Below are 20,076 nucleotides of genomic sequence, written 5' to 3' on the forward strand. Positions count from 1 at the left end.
TCTTTTGATTTAATGATCATTTTAACAATACTCAACCTTTTCAGAAATTAATGCACTTTAACAATTGTCATTTAGTTAAATGAATTTTACTAAATTGAAAATGGTTTCACACTGGACTGTCATACTAATAATAAAGCTAACAAAGTAGATCAATAATTTGTATAATTTTTGCCATTTTTAAACTCACTTCCAATAAACTAAAAATTATTTTCAGTATGTATATGTTGTACCTCGTCTCTAAGAATTTCAGGACAATTTTTGTCCTTTCTAAAATGAAGTAGGACAAATGGGTGAAAATATTACAGCTTTAGAATTAAGAACTCTGACATTTTTTTATAATAGGACTTAAGCATTACTTACAACATGTCAACTTCAAGGAAGGTCAGTATAGTTTAAATTAATAGGCTGAGTCACAAAGAGTTATCCCAGTGATGAGTCTGGTCCTTTTCCGTTTGGCCCTTTGAAGTGTCAGACAACAACAGACACGCCATTTGTTATTGTTATGTTGGGAGGTTGGAATCCCAGCTCTGCCACTTATTAGTTATGTGATTCTGAACAGTCAGTTACCCTTGCTGTGTGCCTACATAAGGAGTCAGGAGAGCTGGGTTCTAATTCTGACTTTACAGATCAGTTATGGAATGACTTTGGACAAGGTGCTTCACCTCCGGACCCTGTGACAGTAATGGCAATTAAAGATTCCCCTGTATTGGCTTGGTTTTCAAATTGATTGTGTTAAAACCCAGAGCTTGTTAATCCCACCTGTGGGATGGACTTGTTGATGTAAAAAGAAAGTCCTGAACTGGGAGGAGCTGGTGAGGTAGATTTGGAGAGACAAGAGAGAGGCAGAAGAACTTTTTGGAAGCAGCACCTCCTGGAGGCAGAGAGAGACTGAGAGAATTGCTGGGGGCCACTTTGAATCGCCCTGGACTTTTGAGACCTGCCCCCGGAGCTGCCAAGGACTGAGGAGACATGGCTGTTTTGCTGGTACTTTGTCTGTCTGTTTTGATGTTGTTTTGCCAGATTTGTCCACTGGTGAAAGACAGTCCTGTTGTTGAAGAAGTCCTGGAACCTGGCTTTTGGTTAAGAAGCCCTGAGACTGTCCTGCAGACAGAGAGTGAATACTGTCCACTGGTGAAGGACAGTGCTGTTGTTGCAGGGGTCTGGAGGCTGTTGTTGCAGGGGTCTGGGAACCTTTCTGTTGGTTCAGAAGCCCTGAAGAAGGATTTTCTTGTTGTATGTTTACAGAAATCCTGGGAGAGGGTTTTGCTAATGTTTTCAGGGGTTCTAGGACTGTTCTACAGACAGAGGATGAATTAATGAAGGGACTGGCAATGTATCTTGTGGCCTTGCTAAGCCTTGTCTCCCCAGGAACTAAGATTGCTGAGAACTTGCCTCTGTCAAGATGAAGAAAAGACCTCCATTTGGGTATTAAGTGCTGTGCTTAAACTTGATGTAACTCTGGGGTAGATTCAATTGTGATCCAGGGGTGGGGAACTTTTGACCTTTTTGTGTTCTATGGTTGAACAAATGAAGGTACTTTACTTATGTTTGGAAACTAATCTCCATTTGAGAAGAGGGGTTTTGTGATGTACTAAATGAAGGTACAGCCTAGGGGTGGAGTAGTATTTAGAAGAGGGACTTTGTAATTGATTGAATGATTGGAAGGTCCTGGGGTGGGGTAGTACTTAGAGATTATCTAATCACCACTTAGTAAATGCTGTATTTTGAATGATGTCATGTTTTGATCTTCTCTGTTCTTGGTTTGTCACTGAGTAAAATGGAGAGCACCTATGCTGGTATTTTGAACCTTGGGAAGTTGCCTTTGCTTGACATTACATTACAGACCCCAAGCTCCTCATTTGAAATGTGAGTGAATTGTTCATCTCTGAAGTCACTTGGGCTAAAAAGAACATCAGTGATTCTTGCACTTGCCAGTAAGTAATGAGAGTTATCTAAACCTAAGCTGGCCTGTGGAGGGAGGTTGTCACTGACTACTAAAGTCTACTTTAAAAGTAGACTTGATAAACTTGTTCCTGAAAAAGTTATGAGAAAACACAATTTCTTGCCTTCTTTGCAAAGGTGGAAGATTATGGGTGTGGAATATTACATATTATAGTGTTGTTGAATTGGTTGATATGTTGGTTAGTTTTTCTGAAATGCTTTTTTTCTCTATTCTAAAAAAATTCTTTGTTACAAAGGATAATTCACAGGGGAGGGAAGGAAGACGACCATATTGAGAAATAAAGGTGATATAAAAACAAAAGATATCAAAATTTTTTAATTTAAAAAAGTAATCTGGGACCTCCTTTTCTCATCAATTTATTTTGATAAAATAAAAACTCTGGCATTTAAAATATCCTCTCATGGGTATAGTGATGCTCACACTACTTAGGTATCAGAGTTGTTGTGAAGAAAGTGCGTTGTAAACTTTACTGAGATGGACCTATAATCTCATTAGTGCGGATATTGGTGGTGATGATGGTGATGATGATGGAGTCAAAAACGAGCAAAGCATCTGGCGTTAAAAGAAGAGAGAGCTCAAATTCTGAGCCCTCTATAAAGAGAGGTTCTGGGAGGAATTTTTTGCTCCACCCTCCAGGTAGAAAGGAAGAGCTCAGGATGCTGATGAGGTATGAGTACCAAGACTGAAGCAATCGCCATGATGAGCTTCCTAAGGTTGAGTTTATCTTGGGATGATGTTGGTGATGGAGTTGAAACCAAGCAAAGTAGCTGGTGGCAAATGCTAAGCCTTTATCACTTGTTCTCACATGTGAACAACTTGTCATATGTGTGTGTGTATACATTTTTTTTGATGACATCCTTTAGACCACTTCTCTACATAATTCTTCATTCATCACATGCGGCCGCCTGACACACCCACCAAGCACTTCCTCGTTGCCCTTTGGGTGCTCCTCAAATTCTATTTTCTTGAGAGCTGAAATCTTGTTCATAGTGGTCTTTTTGCAGGTAATCAGAATGAGGCCTGCAATATGCAATTACCATATGTTCCACAAAATGATGTTTCCTATGGCCTTTGGTCATGCAATAAAATCAGTTTTGCCAATACCTTTATTTGCCTCTCCAAGAAGAATTTGTGAGCATCCTTCCCTTTAGCTGCATCTTCCTTTAGTTTTCTGGTTCATTTAAATTGAAAATGTCAAAATTGATGCAATTCAATTACTTCAATTGTTTGCTAAGTGGTATGGTAGATAAAGGGCTAGACATAAGGTCAAGAAGATCTAAATTCAAGGGGCAGCCAGGTGGCACAGTGAGTAAGAGCTCCAGCCCCAGAGTCGGGAGATCTGGGTTCGGTTCCAGGGTCAGATACTTAACACCCACACAAAATAACTGGCCGTGTAACCTTGAGCAGGTTACTTAACCCCAGTTGCTTAGGGGCAGCCAGGTGGTGCAGTGAGTAAGAGCGCCAGCCCCAGCGTTGGGAGACCTGGGATCGGTTCCGGCCTCAGATACTCGGCACCCACAGAAAAATAATAATAGCTGGCCATGTAACCTTGAGCAAGTTATTTAACCCCAATTGCTTTAAAAAAAAAAAAAGATCTAAATTCAAATCTAGCCTTAGACACTTACTAGCTGTATAACCTTGAGCAAGTAACTTAACCTCTGTCTTCCTCAGTTTCCTCATTTGTAAAATGGGTATAATAGCACCTATTTCATGGGGTTGTTGTGTGAAGATCAAATGAAATAATATTTGTAGAGCACTTTACAAACCTTAAGGTACTATATAAATTATTATTGCTGTCCTGTCCATTCACTGATCATTGGACAAGGATCTCACATTTATAGTACCAACAGCTAAGTTACTGCTAAAAACAAATCTAAAGGGGGCAGCTAGGGAATAGAGCATCGGCCCTGGAATCAAGAGGACCTGAGTTCAAATCCAGCCTCAGACACTTAACACAAAAAAATAGCTGTGTGACCTCGGGCAAGTCACTTAACCCCAACTGCCCTCCAAAAAGCAAAAAAATAAAAATAAAAACAAATCTAAAAACTATGCTCTTCGTCACCCTCTGCCACAAATTCTGTATAAGAGGTAAGGGATAAAGAAGAATAAAGGCCATTCTGTACTTCTACTTGTTTCATGGGTTGACAGGACCAAATACTTGATCACTAAATGACCAGCCTCCTTCTCCTGAGCCTCTTCACACTGAGCTAGACTGGTCTTCAGAAAGCCAGTGGAGTCTGTGATGAGATACACTCCACACCTTTACAGCAAGAAAGAAGCTCCCAGAGCTTTTCAGCTGTCATAGCCTTCAAGAAGTCAGAGTCACATCCACACTACAATGAAAGATCAGAGTAAGACTTTGTGGGGGAAACTTAAATAATTATGTAGTATGAGTTATTACTGTTGTTGCTATTGTTAGACTTTTAGGGAACTATTTGCTAGAAAATTTTAAAAGAACTATAAAAATTCTGTCCTTTTAAGATGAAGATAGTAAGTCGAGAGTAAGTAAGTCAAGGAAGGTCAGAGTTGAAATAAAGGGAAAGAAAGCAAGCATTTATTTAGCACCTACTGTGTGCCAGGCACATTGTGTTAAGCATTTTACAGATATCCCATTTGGTCTTCACAATAACTCTGGGAGGTTGTTACTATTAAGATCTCTATTTTACAGTTGAGGAAATTGAAGCAAACAGAAGCTAAGTGACTTGCCCAAGATCACACAACTAGTACGTGTCCAGGGCAGGATTTTAACTGAAGTCTTCCTGACTCGAGACCCAGGGCTTCATCTCTTAGGGACGTATGCAGTTTGGTGTACTCCTTCTGATCATAAACATACCCTTCTATTTTTCTGTCTAGCACTTTCATCCACGTATCTCTATGCTTGTTATATGTGGTGATTACTTCTTCCAGCTCTCTTATGAAATAAGTTCATAATAACAACAGATAACACTTATAGAGTGTTTTAAAGTTTGCAAAGCACTTTAGATATATTATTTTGTGTTAGACTATAATGCCAGCTTAACAGTATAAGAAGGAGAATCCTATAGCTTTCATGTTCTTACTATTTCCAGGTGTCTCAAGGGGTCATATAAAAAAATTATTTACTTGGTATGACCTGAAGATTACCATATATTTATATATATATATATATATGAGTTTTTTCCTGTGCTCCTGGCAATCAGAAACTAAAAATTACTCACTATGCGTCCTCCTGGACAACCAAGATTTTTGAAATGTTACCTTATTTTCTTATACTTCAGATTATATTATTTTTCTTCATTTCTATCAGTTCTACCTGTATCTCCCACTTATATCCTAACACCATCCATTCTCCACATAGCCAACTTTTTCTTGCATAAGTCAATTCAGAAAAGTTCTTCCTTATCTTCATCTATTCTGCCTAATTTTGGGTTAAGTTGTTAAAACCCTTGTCAATAAGTTCTTGCATGTTTTATTAGATATTGCTATCAAAAAGTATTAATTTGGAAAAAGTCAATAAATCAACTGCCTTAGGTTCTTTAAAAATTCAGCAATTATTTCTGGATGCCTAAAATAGATAAGTAAGCACATATAACATCCAGTACACTAAAATTTCCTATTAATATTTACCTTTCTTTAACATATTTCCAATCATCTTTTTTCTTTCTCATCCTTCATCTTCCTCACTTTCTTCTACCTCAAAACAACCCTGAAATGTTTGCTTTTGTTCCCCTTGGCTATTTTCTTCCTCCACAGACCCAACTTTGAAAAGTGTGGGTAAAAAAGGAGGCCATAAGTCTTCCATTATTTTTAGCTGACTGGAAGTTGAGAGTTGATATTTCTAGAAAAGACATTCAGTAATGCAGAGACTAATGTTGGAGTATTTTTAATTCCTTTTGAAAGAATCAGACACGAAAAATCTGCATTTCTTTTTTTTTTTAAAGCAATTGGGGTAAAAAGTGACTTGCTCAAGGTTACACAGCCAGTTATTTCTGGGTGTGGTGCTAAGTATCTGAGCCCAGATTTGATCCCCAGGTCATTCCAATACTGGGGCTGGTGCTCTTACTTGCTGAGCCACCTGGCCGCCCCTGCATTTATTTTCTAACTAACCTTGACTCCAGCTTTCACTGTTGTCATTCTTGGTGTCCAGCCTGTAGCAATGCCATTCTGCAGAATGATTAGGACTTGCAAGTTATCACCGATAAAGCAGCCTGTGGATAAGAACCAGGTTTATCCTGTTCTGTACACTGTACACAAGTGCTGTTCAATGAGTATTAGATAGAGGCCAATATGTTGCTAATGGACAGTTTTTATCTCCTTCCTATCTATCTCAGGATGGGAAAGTTGGTAGATTATCTCAGTACCTAACTGAATCCTGCAGCAAGGTTGAAGAGCAATGGAGGCAAAATATTCTACAATGAAATCTTATTAACTAAAAGTTATTAACTAAATCTTATTAACAAAAAATTTATTATCATGCATAATGTTTTTAAAGATTCAGAGGTTTACTGCTTTTAAGCATGGTATATTTTATAAATTATTAGATAAATAGGTACTGGTAAGTAAAAATAAGAAAGTTAATTTTTCAGAGTTGTTTTATTAATAGTCTACCTTACAGAATAATATTAAAGAAATACTAAAGTCCTACAACAGATAGTATACTAATTAATTGTTCAGCCTACAAGTTACAGATACTTTAAAGGAATCTTTGTCAGCCCCTTTATTTGAAGAATCTTGTGACTTCAAACTGTATCTCATCCTTCAAGGAAAATGGTTTTTGAATGTTTATCTTTTTAAAGAATTGTATAATTGTAGAGTGAGCTTTTTAATATGGGAGTTTCCTATGCCAGTGAAATCACAGGTCCACTCCCTATCTTAAAAAACACATATACCATATCAGATAACATTTGAAATATTTCATTTTACTACATACAAAAAGACTATAGAGTATATCAGGTCAGGGAAGAAAAGCCAGGCTTTCAAACTAAATTTACATTCTACTTCTAAATTTAATATGGAGGGTAAGCCTACATTTTATTTCCCAAGTTGTAGCTTCTTTCATGTGGTGTAAACTTGATGATGTTTTTTATGTATTTGTTTGGGTTTTGTTTTGTTTGCTTTTTGGAGAGGGGAAGGTAGAGCAATTGGAGTTAAGCGATTTGACCAAGGTCACACAGCTAGTGTGTGTGTGTGTGTGTGTGTGTGTGTGTGTGTGTGTGTGTGTATGTGTGTGTGTTTTAAGTGTCTGAGGCCGTATTTGAACTCAGGTCCTCCTGACTCCAGGGCTGGTGCTCTGTTCACTGCACCACCCAGCCTCCCCTGTTTTTTATGTCTTTTCCATTTGCAGATGGGATGACTTCAATATGTATTCCTTGGGGACTACCATTTCTTAATGATTAAGAATGAAATTAAAATAATTGTATTAGCAACTAATAGTTGTATAGTGCTTTAAAGTTTTCAAAGTATATTACTAATATATTATCTCATTTGAGCCTTACAACAACCCTTTGAGGAAAGTACTGTATTATTTTCCCATTTTACAGATGATGAAACTGAGGCTCAGAAAAGTTAAGCAGTTTGCCCAGAGTCACAGAGCTAGTAGGTATCAGCAATTTGACTTTAAACTCAGGTCTTCATGACTCCAAGTTCAGTGTTCTTTCTGCTATATTCCACTGCCACTCTACCCAATGTATTTATCCATATGTTATTGTTACCTACCACATAGTTAGGGGGCTTGCTGAGGTGGCGTGCAGCAATGGAAAGAGCATTGAAGTGGAAAGCTGAAGACCTGGGGTCTAGTCCTAACCCTCCTATTCACCAACTTTGAGACCAGCAAGTCACTTAATATGGCTCTGTCTTAGTCTTTTTACCAAAGATAGAGAAAATACCACCTGGTTCTTCATGTACCTTATTTAGATAGCATTTTATCATTTACAAAGTTCTTTACTTGTGAGGAAAGTTGTAAAGGCATTGTGATGCCCTTTACAGATAAAGACACTGAATCGAACAAATAGTGTCCCAACCAGGATTTGGACAAAGGCCTTATGACTCCAACTCCAAGCCTGTGTGTACTGCAATCCACTGCACCTAGATAATATAAAATGAAAGCACTTTGAAAACTGTTTTTAAAAAAATAGTAAGGTAGCGGTGTCAACTCTGTGCTCACTCTATGGCGTCATCAGCTCCAGTGGGTTCAAATACCATCTCTTTTGCAAATGAATCCCAAATCTATGTATATTCAACCCCAGTCTTTCCTCTCACCTCCAGCCCACCATTATCAACTACCTTTCAGACATCACAAACTTGAAAGCCTTTCAGCATCTCAAATTCAGCAAGTCCAAAAGAGATCCCATTAGCTTTCCCCCAAACACACCCTCCTGTGAACTTCTCAGCTTCTATTGAGAACACTACCTTCCCTCTATTCAACCAGTTACACAACCAAAGAGTGGGCTTCAGTTTCTCACTTGTCAATTCTTGTTTCTTCCGCACCCCCAATAGATCTTGCATTCATCCCCTGCCGTCTACTCTCACTGCCACATCTAGTTCAGGCCCATGTCACCTCTTCTTGGACTATTGTAATAGCCTCTTGACTGACCTCCCTACTCTACTTCATTCTCTACTCAGCTGTCAGATTGACATTCCTAATGCATAGGTCTCCTAATATAATTCTGCCACCTGATAAACTCTAGGCATGTTCCGTATTATTTCTAAGGCCAAATACAAATGCCTCTGTTTAGCATTTAAGGCACTTCACAACCAGGCTCCAATCTACCTTTTTGACATTATGATGTTATTTTACTTCTTCCCACAAACTCCACGGTCTAGCCAAACTGGGCTCTTAGCTGTTTCTCAGTCCCTCTCCCATCTCCATGCTTTTTCACAGGCTTTCCACTAGACTTGGAATGCATGTCCTCCTTACCTCTGCCTCCTAGAAAACTTAAGTTTCCTTCAAAGCTTAGCAAGAGGATCCTCATCCACAAAAGGCCTTTCCTGATTCTTCCAGCAGCTAGTGCTTTCCCCTACAAAATTATCTTGTATTTATGTGTTTACTTCGTACATACTTATATGTGTACATGTCTCTTGCCCAATAGAATACAAGAAACAAGGACCGTTTCTTTTTTTGTCTTTTGCCCTCCCTGTACCTAACTCAGTACTTAGCACACAATAATCATTTAATAAATATTTATTAATTGCTTGAGTGATAAAAATTTTTGGATGCATGAGTGGTAGTAGTAGTATTAGTACTCACATTGCATATTGTCCTCGGTCCCTGCACTAGTTTCTTTGTTCCAGGTAAAATTAGTATTGTAAGATCACAGCTCCAGAGCTATAAGGGATCTTAGAGGCCATCTAATCTCTAATTCTCTCATCTTTCAGATGAGGAAACTGGGGCCAAGAGAAGTGAAGTGACTTGACCCAAGCTCACATGGATTTCGAACCCAGGCCCTCTGACCCCAAATCCATCACTCAATCCATTGTACCAATTCTGGATTTTGTGTTTAATCTATGAAATATGGAGGGATTTTCCATTCCTGCTACCAAAAAAAAAATGGCCTATTTTTAACCTATTTAACCCTATTAAAGTCCTGTCTTCTCCTAAATTGGTTCTTAAAGGAACCTTATATTGAATAATGTCTTTATTGTGCTCTTAATTTACAAACCTGTAAGGATAGGGACTATTTCTTCCCCACTCTGTGAAGTTCCCATTTGTGCCATGATCAAAATAGATATTCTCTAAGTTCTGACCTCAGGTAAAGATAATAAGAATATAAAATAACCTATTAGCTTAATTTAGGCTAGTGGACAAAAATTTAGGGATGACATTAAACTGAAGTTTAAAGCATGTTCAGTATGGTAACACTGAAATTCATTGCTATTTTGAGCAATATAAACAACAGAAATTTTGTACAAACTTTAGCATTTTTTTAAAATAAGGAATTTGTGTCTGGCCTTCATTAGTATATTGAGCCAATAAGTACCAGTGTTACTCAGTTTTTATCTGCCAGCTTTTCATGAATTTCCTCTGAAAAGAATCCCAGTGGTGACATGTGTAAAATTAAATCACCCTTATTACCAAACTCATTTCTTTCAACTCTAGCTCTTACGTACCTCAGTTTGTAAAGGTGTGTATCAGTGTGCTCAGCTGTTATCTGTTATATATGTTACTTTGTGTATCATCATTTTCGTCTTTATGCAGAGTTGTGTCCCATCTTTCTCCCCACACCAAGTTCCTCCCCCTACCCCCATCAGATAGTTGAGGACAGGAACTATCTTTTACTACCTTTGGAATTCCACATACCAGTCCAGTGGCTACAGTTGAGTTGGTGCTCAATACTTCCGCTGAGTGAAATTTGAGACCTTCAAAAGAAAAAAATAGTGATCTCTCTCACAAGTATCCCGTTTTTTTTAAACCCCTCTACCATTGTTTAAAATACATACCACCCAACCCTCTCTTGGGAGAATAACCTTTTACCAGCCAAGAGGGAGGGCTTGCCTGGCATGTACTAACTCTCTTATGTACTCATTCCTCAGAAAAGCACAGAGCGTCACATTTCTGTAAATCTGTGATCTGGTGAACGTCATCCACAGGTTTCATGACAGGGGGTTAAATGTGACTTTGACATTACTCGAAAGGTCCAACTGACTAATCAGAACATGACATTGGACAATTACTGTTCAAAGCCAATAGGATAATTGAAGGTAATGTACTGTACTTAGGTTTCATGAGTTGCAGCCAAGGTCTGCTCTGAAATATGGTAGGCAGAGTAAGGTTGTAAAACACCCACTGTGGAAAAGTATGTTTCTTTGAAATGTTGGCTTTGAGTTAGACTGACAAAGTGTTCATTTTTGTTTTAGCCATAGATTTTGCTTTAAAATTTTTCTTTTCTTGACTAAAGCTTGCGCAAATATGGGGGGGGGGGGTGGAGATTAGGGGAAAAGGGTGTTGATCTCCTTTAACACTTTTGATGGTTGCTATGGCAAATGATAATAGCTGGAGCACCGTTGTTATCATCACTAAAATTACTGTTGTCTACAATATCTAGTTTGGTTGGGGAAAATGGGCTGAAGACCTGGAATGAATGGAACTGCAAGATACATATAGCCTGATCTCACAATTTTACTCCATCCGAAATGTTTTGGCTAAGCTAAAAATGCTAAAACACCCTAAATCTGTTCAGTAAGAAAATATTGATTATAATTCATTTTGCTGCCTGTTGCATGTCAGTTAAGTAAATCAGAATTTGACCTTTAAAAAATATACCTAAAAGATGTTTAAAGAGAAGAATGCTTGTAGTATCTTATTTTAAGACTATCACCACATTAGAGTAAATTGATCTACCATGCAATAGCTCTGGTAGGAGGAATGAGAATTCCTTATGGTGTGGAGCCAGTAATCTTTTGACCCAGTAAAATCAAAATTGTCAAAAATGTAATTTAATGTTCTTCCATTTTATTTTAGTCATTTCTGTCTATGTATGAATTCCACAATAAACCTATCTTGATTTATTCCAGTTTTATTGCCTAAATATTTGAAAGAGACCAAGAACATTCTGTAGAAAGTTAAAGTAATTAAAAATAGAATTAGTCATACTTGATTGCTGCAACTGAAATGAAAATATAGAATTTTTAAGCAAATACTAAAAAAAGATAGAGATTACATGTTTGAGCCTCAAATGTAGAGAAACCTTTCAAATATAATATTTAACTTTAAAAGTGTGTGTTTGACAGGCATATTGTCCACTTTTCAATCTCTATATTCAAATAGAATAGTTTTGAGCAGAGGTGTCATTTTTTTCCCCCAGAGAGAAACTCATCAGTTCATTTAAAAGCAATGGTTAGTTCCATGTCACAGGTATTCTCCTTTAAAATATACAAAAATTAAATGCAAAATAAACTTAACACTAATCATTAAACTCTTGCTTTTAAGAGGTGTTAAGAAATCCTAAATATTTTAGATGCCATTTTGATAGTTTTTATTATTATATTATCTTCCGTCTATATTACGCTTCTATTTTAAGTTATAATCATAAACAATTTGCCAACCTCCTCTCATAGCAGGATATACCCCTATACCCCATGGATATGATCCTAGACCATATAGTATATATCATACCCAAAGGATCTTATTGTAAATGGGGGAAAACAGTAATGACTGGCACACATTGAAAGACCAGCGCTATGTGGACAAAACAAACCACTCTCCCACGTTGCAGAGGAGCTAGTGCTAGCAAATTGCTTAAGATAAAAGAATGACTTAGCCAAATCAAAAGTAATCGAGCCATCAGCTGCCTTTGTTTTCACTAACTGCAGAGGAGTTGTGAGGCATAATTATGTTAATGGTTACTGGCTCCAGCTGGGTCTCTTGGCTTTCCAGAACAAAAGCAGTTCAACAGAGTTTATGGGATACAGTTCACTTGTTCCATTAGAATGGCGTTGTGGAAAAATTACTAGTGAACAATTAATATTGAAAATAGAATGACTTTTTTTTAAGTTTTAGAAAGAAAACATATGCAAGAAATTATGTACGTACTCTAGCATAGGTTTATATGAAGAATTAAAATAATGCTGCAACTTTTTTTTAAATAAACTTTCAACTTGAAACAGCACAAATAAATCTGTTTAGGCATAAACACACACATTAAAATCTAGTGTTTCCTAATAGACCAGTCCTTCTAAGTCTTTGGTTTCCCCTTGAACAAAACTTGGCATCCAAGATGTAATTATGACATTAAAGTTGTTGTTTTCAAAGACTTGTTTAAAAATGATTTCATTGTGTTAGGTTACATATTGGAAAACGTCAGAGAGAATTATTGTTGCCTAGAGGATGCTACTGTGTTAGCATCTTCTGGCATGGTTCTGCTTCCCTCTAGAAGTGGGCTGCCAGAAGTCTGAATTAACTCTACTCGTCATGTAAGTGGATGATGGAGATAAATAAGCAAAATAAAATTCAGAGCCAGTTCTGAAAACATAATTATAGCCATTGGGTTCCTTTGCTCCTTTTCTTGGCATTACTGTTAAACCACTAAACCGACCCATCTGTTGGTTAGCTTCTCCTTCTACCTTCTGGGGGAAATGAAATGGGGAGAGCCAAACAAGTGAGGACAGAAACCAGAGGGGTAGGCATTTAATAAATGCTGATTGATTGATTGATCGATTGTTGGAATAATCTGGAGACCTAGGGTGCAGTCATTAGCCCCATAGAGAGCTGTACTTTTAGGGTTATGAGGCAAAGAGCACTTTCCTTTAAATGTGGAGCTGTGTTTGCTGAAATGATGCTTCCTACATCAACTTGTTTAAATAATATTGCTTTCTGTTCCAGGTGATCACCTTCTTTAGCTCACGATTGCAACAGGCTGGAGCCGAGCTGTCAGTGGAGCGAGTCCTGGAAATCATCAAGCAAGGAGCTGTTGCACTGCCGAAAGACAGGCTGAGGGTAAGGGCTTTCAAAGAAAAAGTCAATTAGAACATAGTTCAGATCCATTTATGCAAATATTTGTATTTGAGCAGTTATTCTGTCAGTCAACAGACATTTATTAAGGTCTTACCATGGGCCAGGCACTGTGCTTAGTGCTGGGGATACAAAGAAAGGGAAAAAAAACCCAAAAACGATGGCTACCCTCAGGGAGCTCACAGTCTAACCGGGAGACAGCGCACACAACGATCTGCACACGAGAAAGTACCAAAGACGAGGTTGCTCAGAGGGAAGACACTGGCAGAGGGTGGGAAGAGAAGGACCTTTCCTAGAAGGCGAGATTTGTTCTAAGTTTTGCAAGAAGGCAGGAGTTAGAGCTGAGGAGGGAGAGAATTCCAGGTGTAGGAGACAGTGAAAATGCATAGTCCAGAGCTGGAATATTATGAGACTGCGAGGAACAGCAGGAAAGCCAGTGTACAAATATAAAGACATGGAGGCAGGGCATAGAGAGCTCTATGTGAAGAACAGAGTGAGAAGGTCAGTTTAGTTGGACCATAAAGGACAGGAAAAGGAGTCACATATAAAGAGACTGGAAAAATCGTTTGGGGCCAGGTTATGAAGTGCTCCAAAAGCCAGACAGAGGAGTTTCTATTTTATCCTAGAAGGAAGAGGTAGCCACAGGCTTTTGTTGAATAGGAAAGAGACATGTTCAGATCTCTGCCTGAGGAAAACCATTTGGGCAGCTGTGTGGAGGGTGGATTGTAGCAAGGACAGTCTTGAAGGTAGCAGGATGATCTGGAGACCATTGCAGTATTGTAAGCCAGAGATGGTAAGGGCCTGGCCCAAGATGACAGTTGTGATAGTAGAAAGAATGGGCAGGTGCAAGAGATAAGTGAAAGTAGAAATGATTACATTTGGCAACTGATTGTATTCTTATGGTGATGGGGTGAGAAAGGGGGAATAACATCATAGTTACAAACCTGAGAGACTCAAAAAATGGATGGCATCTCTGATAGAAATGGGGAAGTTTGGAGACTGGTGGTGGATTTTGGACATTTTGAGTTTGAGATATGTCCCACATACAAATTGAAATGTCTCTGACTAAAGCTCAGGGGAGAGACTGAGGCTAATTATATAGATCTGGGAATTACCTATAGCGGCTACAGTAGAGGGAGAAGAGAGAAGAGGACCCAGGATGGAGCCTTGGGAAACACCTGTGGTTAGGTGACAAGATATTGATGATTGAAGACCAGAAGCATCAATATAGTCCGTGTCCATGTCCCCTCCCTTCCAAGTTTATCAAACTCCTCCACTTCCGTGCCTTATACTTCCATTCCACCTCAGCAAGATGATCATACCTTTAATCTCACCATCACTCATAAATGTTTCACTTCCACATTGAGTAACTCTGAAATTCTTCCATATAACCATAACTTCCTATCCCTTCCATCTCTTCCTGAGCTTCACTCTTCTCAAAACTATTTTTTGACATTACAAATGTAATGGTAATGCAATTTTGAATTTGAAGATCCCTTTATCTTGGCAAAAGTAGCAGGTACTTAACACTTAGTAACTGATCAAGCCTCTGATTGGGGGAACAGAAGATATGAACCTCCTGTCCCTTGTTACTGATGTAACAGGAAGTTGGCTGAAGGAAGTGAAGTAGCTAAGACTGTGTATATAAGAAAAGCCCCAGAGAAGCACAGTCAGAATTTCCTTAAGACCGAGATCTGGTGGCAGAACAGCTATAGAAGAATAGAGAACTGAGTCCTGAAAACTTGTCTTGGTGGAGCTTCTTCTGAACAGGATCCCAGAAGCCCAGAGCCAAGAGGCCAGGAGCCCGGAATCCAGAGCTAGGAGCCCAGGAGCCAGGAGCCCAGGTGACTGAAGCATGACCAGGATGCTGAGACTTTGTTTGTGGCTTGGTTGAGCCTTGAATTGCTTGGAGCAGAAATGGTGAAGGAGCTGACATGGACCAGACCCTGTGAAGCCAGTGTGGAGCAGGACCCGCCCAGGGAGCTGGTCAAGGAACTGGAAGCTGTCTGCCATTGAATCCAGGTAGAATCTGGGACCGTGGAAGGGGATCCAGGGAATCTGAGAACAAGCCCCAAGTCAAGATGAAGAAAAGACCTCTCCTTGGGTACTGAGTAATTATGGAATTATAGTTTACTAATGACCTAAGGGGTGGAGGATTTTGTGTATGATACTTAGTAAGACTTTACTGAATAAGTAACTGATTGTACTTTGAGTACTTTGACTATTTTTACTGATTAGTGCCTGGTTGAGTTAATCAAGACTTTGCCCCAAGAGTGGAAGACTTTGACTGTGTACTTTGATGCTACTGATAAGTGACTGATTGAATTAACTTAAGAGTGACTATTTTACTTTGAGACTATGTTGTGAATATTATATTATGATTTTCTATGATAAGCTGAAATATGGTGAATGCTGTATTCTGAATTATGCTGTACCTTGATTTTCCATGGATGTTTTGTTTTTGTTATGGAATAGAGTGCTCACTATACTGAGTAATCAGAACCTTAACAAAGCTGTTCACAGTCGCAGTTCTGGGAAGCTTCTGCGCATGGCATTACACAATGGTCTCCAGTCCTTTCATCCCTCAGTGCTCCCACAGTTATTCCCCACACTCTGCCTTCACTTTGCTTTTGCTCGGTTCCTGAGCCAGTTCAGTGTTGTTCTACATTCAGTTGCCTTGCCCCACTGTCCTGTCACCACTCACATCTCGCCAAGCTGCTACCATAGATGGCCTTCATCATTTCTATTCTCACAAACTGCCATGTGCCCCTGGAAGACGTCTGAGAGCCATGCTGACTGGGTCCATTACAAATGTATCTCAACTAATCCCCAAATGGGCTCTCACTGCCACAAGGCAATACTTTGACCCTTCTCACACTCCCTCCCAGCTACTATTTCAAACTTTCTTTTCTCTCCCAGGCTCTCACGCCACCCCTTTTCTCTCTTTTGCCCTATGCTTTACTGAGAAAACAGAGAACGATTTGCTATAAATGCCTTCTTTTCCCCTATTCTTTATCTCAGAACCCCTTGACAGTGTCCCCTATTTTTTTCTACCTTGTCCCCCTCTACTTATACCCTTTGATCCCATTCCCCACTTGGCTTCTCCTTCCACTTGTTCCCACATTCATCCTTTGTCTCTTACTATCTATTGGCTTCTTTCCTGCCATCTTCAATCATGGCCAAATCTTCCTCATCCTTTAAAAATGCTCACTTTACCCAAACATTTTCTCAAAATATTATCCTATATTGTCTCCTCTCTTTTCAGAACATTACCAGAAAAAAGCAATATTCTTTGCCTCTGTTCCTCTCCTTTCTCTCACTTTACAGTCCTGGTTTCTGATCTCATCATTTAACAAAATAATAATTTATTTTCCTCTAGATTACTTATGATCTTTCAATTGCCAGATCCAGTGACCGTTCCCATTCCTCGTCCTTACTGACCTCACTTTAACATTTGATGCTATTAGCCACCCTCTCCTCATAGATAGATAGAACATTTATTAGGCATTCACTCTGTGCCCAGACATTATGCTAAGAGCTGAGAATACAAATACAAGCAAAAATAATAGTGTCTACCCACAAGAAGTTCATATTCTTTTGGGAGAAAACACATAAAGGGGAGCTGGAAGAGATGGAGGGAAAGGGTACCCATGGAAACCCAGAGAATCAGGAATTAGGAGCAGATCTGGGACAGAAGTTAGTTCATATGTCCTGGACATTTCATGAAATGGCAGTCCTAGCCAAGGACTCAAAAGTCATAGAGGACCAGAGAAACAGAGAAAGCATCTCCAGGCTGAGAACAGGGCTGTGGGTGAGGGTGTTGCAAAGTCCCGAGAGTCAGATGTGGAACTGGGAGATAAGCTCTCCTTCCTGGATTCTCATGACACCACCCTCTCTGACCCCTCCTGCCTGTCTCGTCTTTCCTTAGTCTCCCCTGTTAACACAGCTTCTAGCACATAGTATATGAATGAAAGTCTGCCTGCCCTGCCTACAATTCTGAAACCTGAGCTCTACTATTGGCCATATCCACTACTGACTGTGTGCTATGGGCATCATTTTGAGTAAGAAATTTTTCTTTTCTGGGCCTTTCAAAATGAAGAGTATGGACCTCTAAGATCCTTTCTAATTCTAATATTGGTGGTAAGATTCGAATCCAGGTCTCTGTGTGCCCAAACCCAGCATTCTTCCTACTATTCTGTGCTGCTGTTAATAGTATTCCAACATATTAACACCTTAATCTTTTTGATAAATAACAAAAACATATCAGTAAAAAAAGATTATAGAGTGTATTGTAGCAACTTTACCTGTAAGATTGACATAAAAAAGAAGTAACTTCAAAATGGAAATGCTTGTTCAATAAGCTACATTTGAAAGTTTGACATACACTATGGCTTGTTGATTTATTCTTTCTTGGGATATAAATTAAACAAGGGAAATTTCAAAGTTATTTCCAACCACAATTTGGGTTTCTGGGAGGAATATACTTTCCCCTTACACATGAGAAATTGGTATACTGGTGGGAACTGAAAGTAGATTTGCGAAAACTTTTAAAATGCCATTTGGAGTGGAGAATTGGAAGCCACATTTGTGGAAGAATCATTCTTCCAACTTGGGGCAGATAAACAAAAAGATTTGGAGGGCCCTGTCATAGTAATTGACTTTCAACCAAATAAAATATTTTTCAATCAAATGTTATTTGACATAGCCCTGTAAAATATTTATATAATTTCCTGTGTAGTAATATATACTCTTTGAATAAGTCCATCTATACAGTTAAACAACTTGACTGTTCAGAATAAATAGAATTAATATCATTTTAAACATTTTCCTCTTACTGCTATATTGTAAAGGCCAGGATGGGCAGATCTAGGTAGTTTTTTTCAGACTCTCCTACATAAACAGAGACATAAAGAACAGGCACTGAAATCATAAGTTGCTTATTTCTCCTTTAGTCTGTGGAAGGAAATAGATGAAGCTAATGGGCCTTCCTGGTACTGACGTAGAAGCTGCAGCTCAAAGATAGCATTGTTTTCATTATAGACAAGCAGTGCATAATCCAGGCTCCTGTTATGCTTATTAACAGTAATTTAAAGATCACTATGATATATGGAAATTGGCCCCCAGTATTCATTGATTCTTCTTTACCCCCATCCTCACCTTCCTTTCTAATGAAGTTCACAGTCTCTCACTTTCTTCCTTTTGGTGAATTATCTATTTAGTTTGAGGATTAGGAATGTGAGAAAGGTGATACTCTGGTGTCTGGGAACTAGCTCCTGATTTTCAATGACAAGTAGCTAGGAGAATAATCCCTTTTGCGTTAAGTAGGAAAACTTGGTAGGAACATAACTGATTATCTGAAATGAATTATTTCAGTTCAGAGACCAAGTGTACTCATCATTTTCAGAAAAAAAATCAGAGAAATCATTTTTACAGTTCATAGAACTTTAAGTTTTAATTCTACAAAACACAAAAGTTATCTATGCTGAAATTTCAAGCTTTTTTTAAAACTCCATATTTTGTATTGACTCTCAAAATTTCTTTGTTGCTCTTCATTTTTTTTTGAAAGAGTGGGAAATCTCTCTTCTTACCCTTTGTGTCATTCTTCATCTAATCTTGGTTCTCAATACCATTTTCAACTATTTGTCTAGTGTCTCTTATTCCCCCTCATCCAAAACATTAATATCTTTTTCCAGCCTTGAGCCTTCAATATCTGCCACTCAAAGTTGCTCTACATCATAATACAGGGGGAAATTTTTCAATCCATTTCATAATTCCAATGCTTTAAGCAGAATTCATCTCTATATAAAATAGACATTTCTTTTAGCATCTGTTGCTTATTTGTAGCCCAAGTAACTGAGGGAATGATGATGGGATGGGGCTGTACCACTTCTTCCCTTTTCTCTATATGCCACAGTTCATTTCCCTTTAGTCCCAACTAGTTCTATCATTTCTTGCTTCCCCAAACCCTTCACATCAAAGACTATCCACTTATCCTTCACTCTGGATTCATTTCTTTCTCGTATGTGATAAAACATGGTATAATGGAAACAGCACTGGATCTGGTCTTAGAAGACCTAGATTTGAATCCCAGCTCTACTGCTTTCTACATTTGTGACTTGGGGCAAGACACTTCATATCTTTTCATTTAACTTCCTTATCTGCAAAATGAAAGAATTTAACTAGATCCTGAAGACCCTTTCAGTGAGTCCTCAAAGTCAAAACAGTTTTTATTATCATATGTTTTCATTTCTGATATGGTAAATATTGAAAGATATAGCCCACATAAACAAAAGTTCTTTGGGAGCCCCCCCCCAATAATTTTTAAGAGTGTAAAGGGATCCTAAGATCAAAACTTTGAAAACTTTGACCATACAATGCCATAGTGGACCAACTTCTAGTCCTAAGTTATATGAATTTATATCAGTCTTCTGTTAAATGTTGCTACACACTATTTTCCTAATGGAAAAATATGAACAAATATTATTGAGTGTCTGTTCTTTTCATAGCACTGTGTCAGACATATGCCAGAAATGCCAAGTATAAGACAGTCACTGCCATCAAAAAGCTTCTAGTCTAGTTGGGGAGACAAATTACACTCATTAAAAATGAAGCAATACAAGGTAACTTGAGATGAGTACCCAGTGAGTGACAGAAGTGAGATAAAAGTACAGTAGTATGAATTCAGAAG

At 38.4% G+C, this 20,076-nt stretch overlaps 1 protein-coding gene across 2 annotated transcripts in view; it reads left to right on the forward strand.

Annotated features, from left to right (window-relative positions):
* The window catches only part of DYM (dymeclin), a 622,931-nt gene that overhangs the window by 529,785 nt on the left and 73,070 nt on the right, over window positions 1–20,076 (forward strand). For both annotated transcript variants that reach the window (XM_069104416.1, XM_069104414.1), the window contains one exon: window positions 13,260–13,373. In XM_069104416.1, the coding sequence (XP_068960517.1) occupies window positions 13,260–13,373 (114 nt within the window). The remainder of the gene's footprint in view (window positions 1–13,259; window positions 13,374–20,076) is intronic.

The sequence above is a fragment of the Petaurus breviceps genome, unplaced genomic scaffold (assembly GCF_028583685.1).
Source record: "Petaurus breviceps papuanus isolate PSGF00001 unplaced genomic scaffold, PetGlider_PUasm1.0 131, whole genome shotgun sequence".
Taxonomy (NCBI): Eukaryota; Metazoa; Chordata; class Mammalia; order Diprotodontia; family Petauridae; genus Petaurus; species Petaurus breviceps.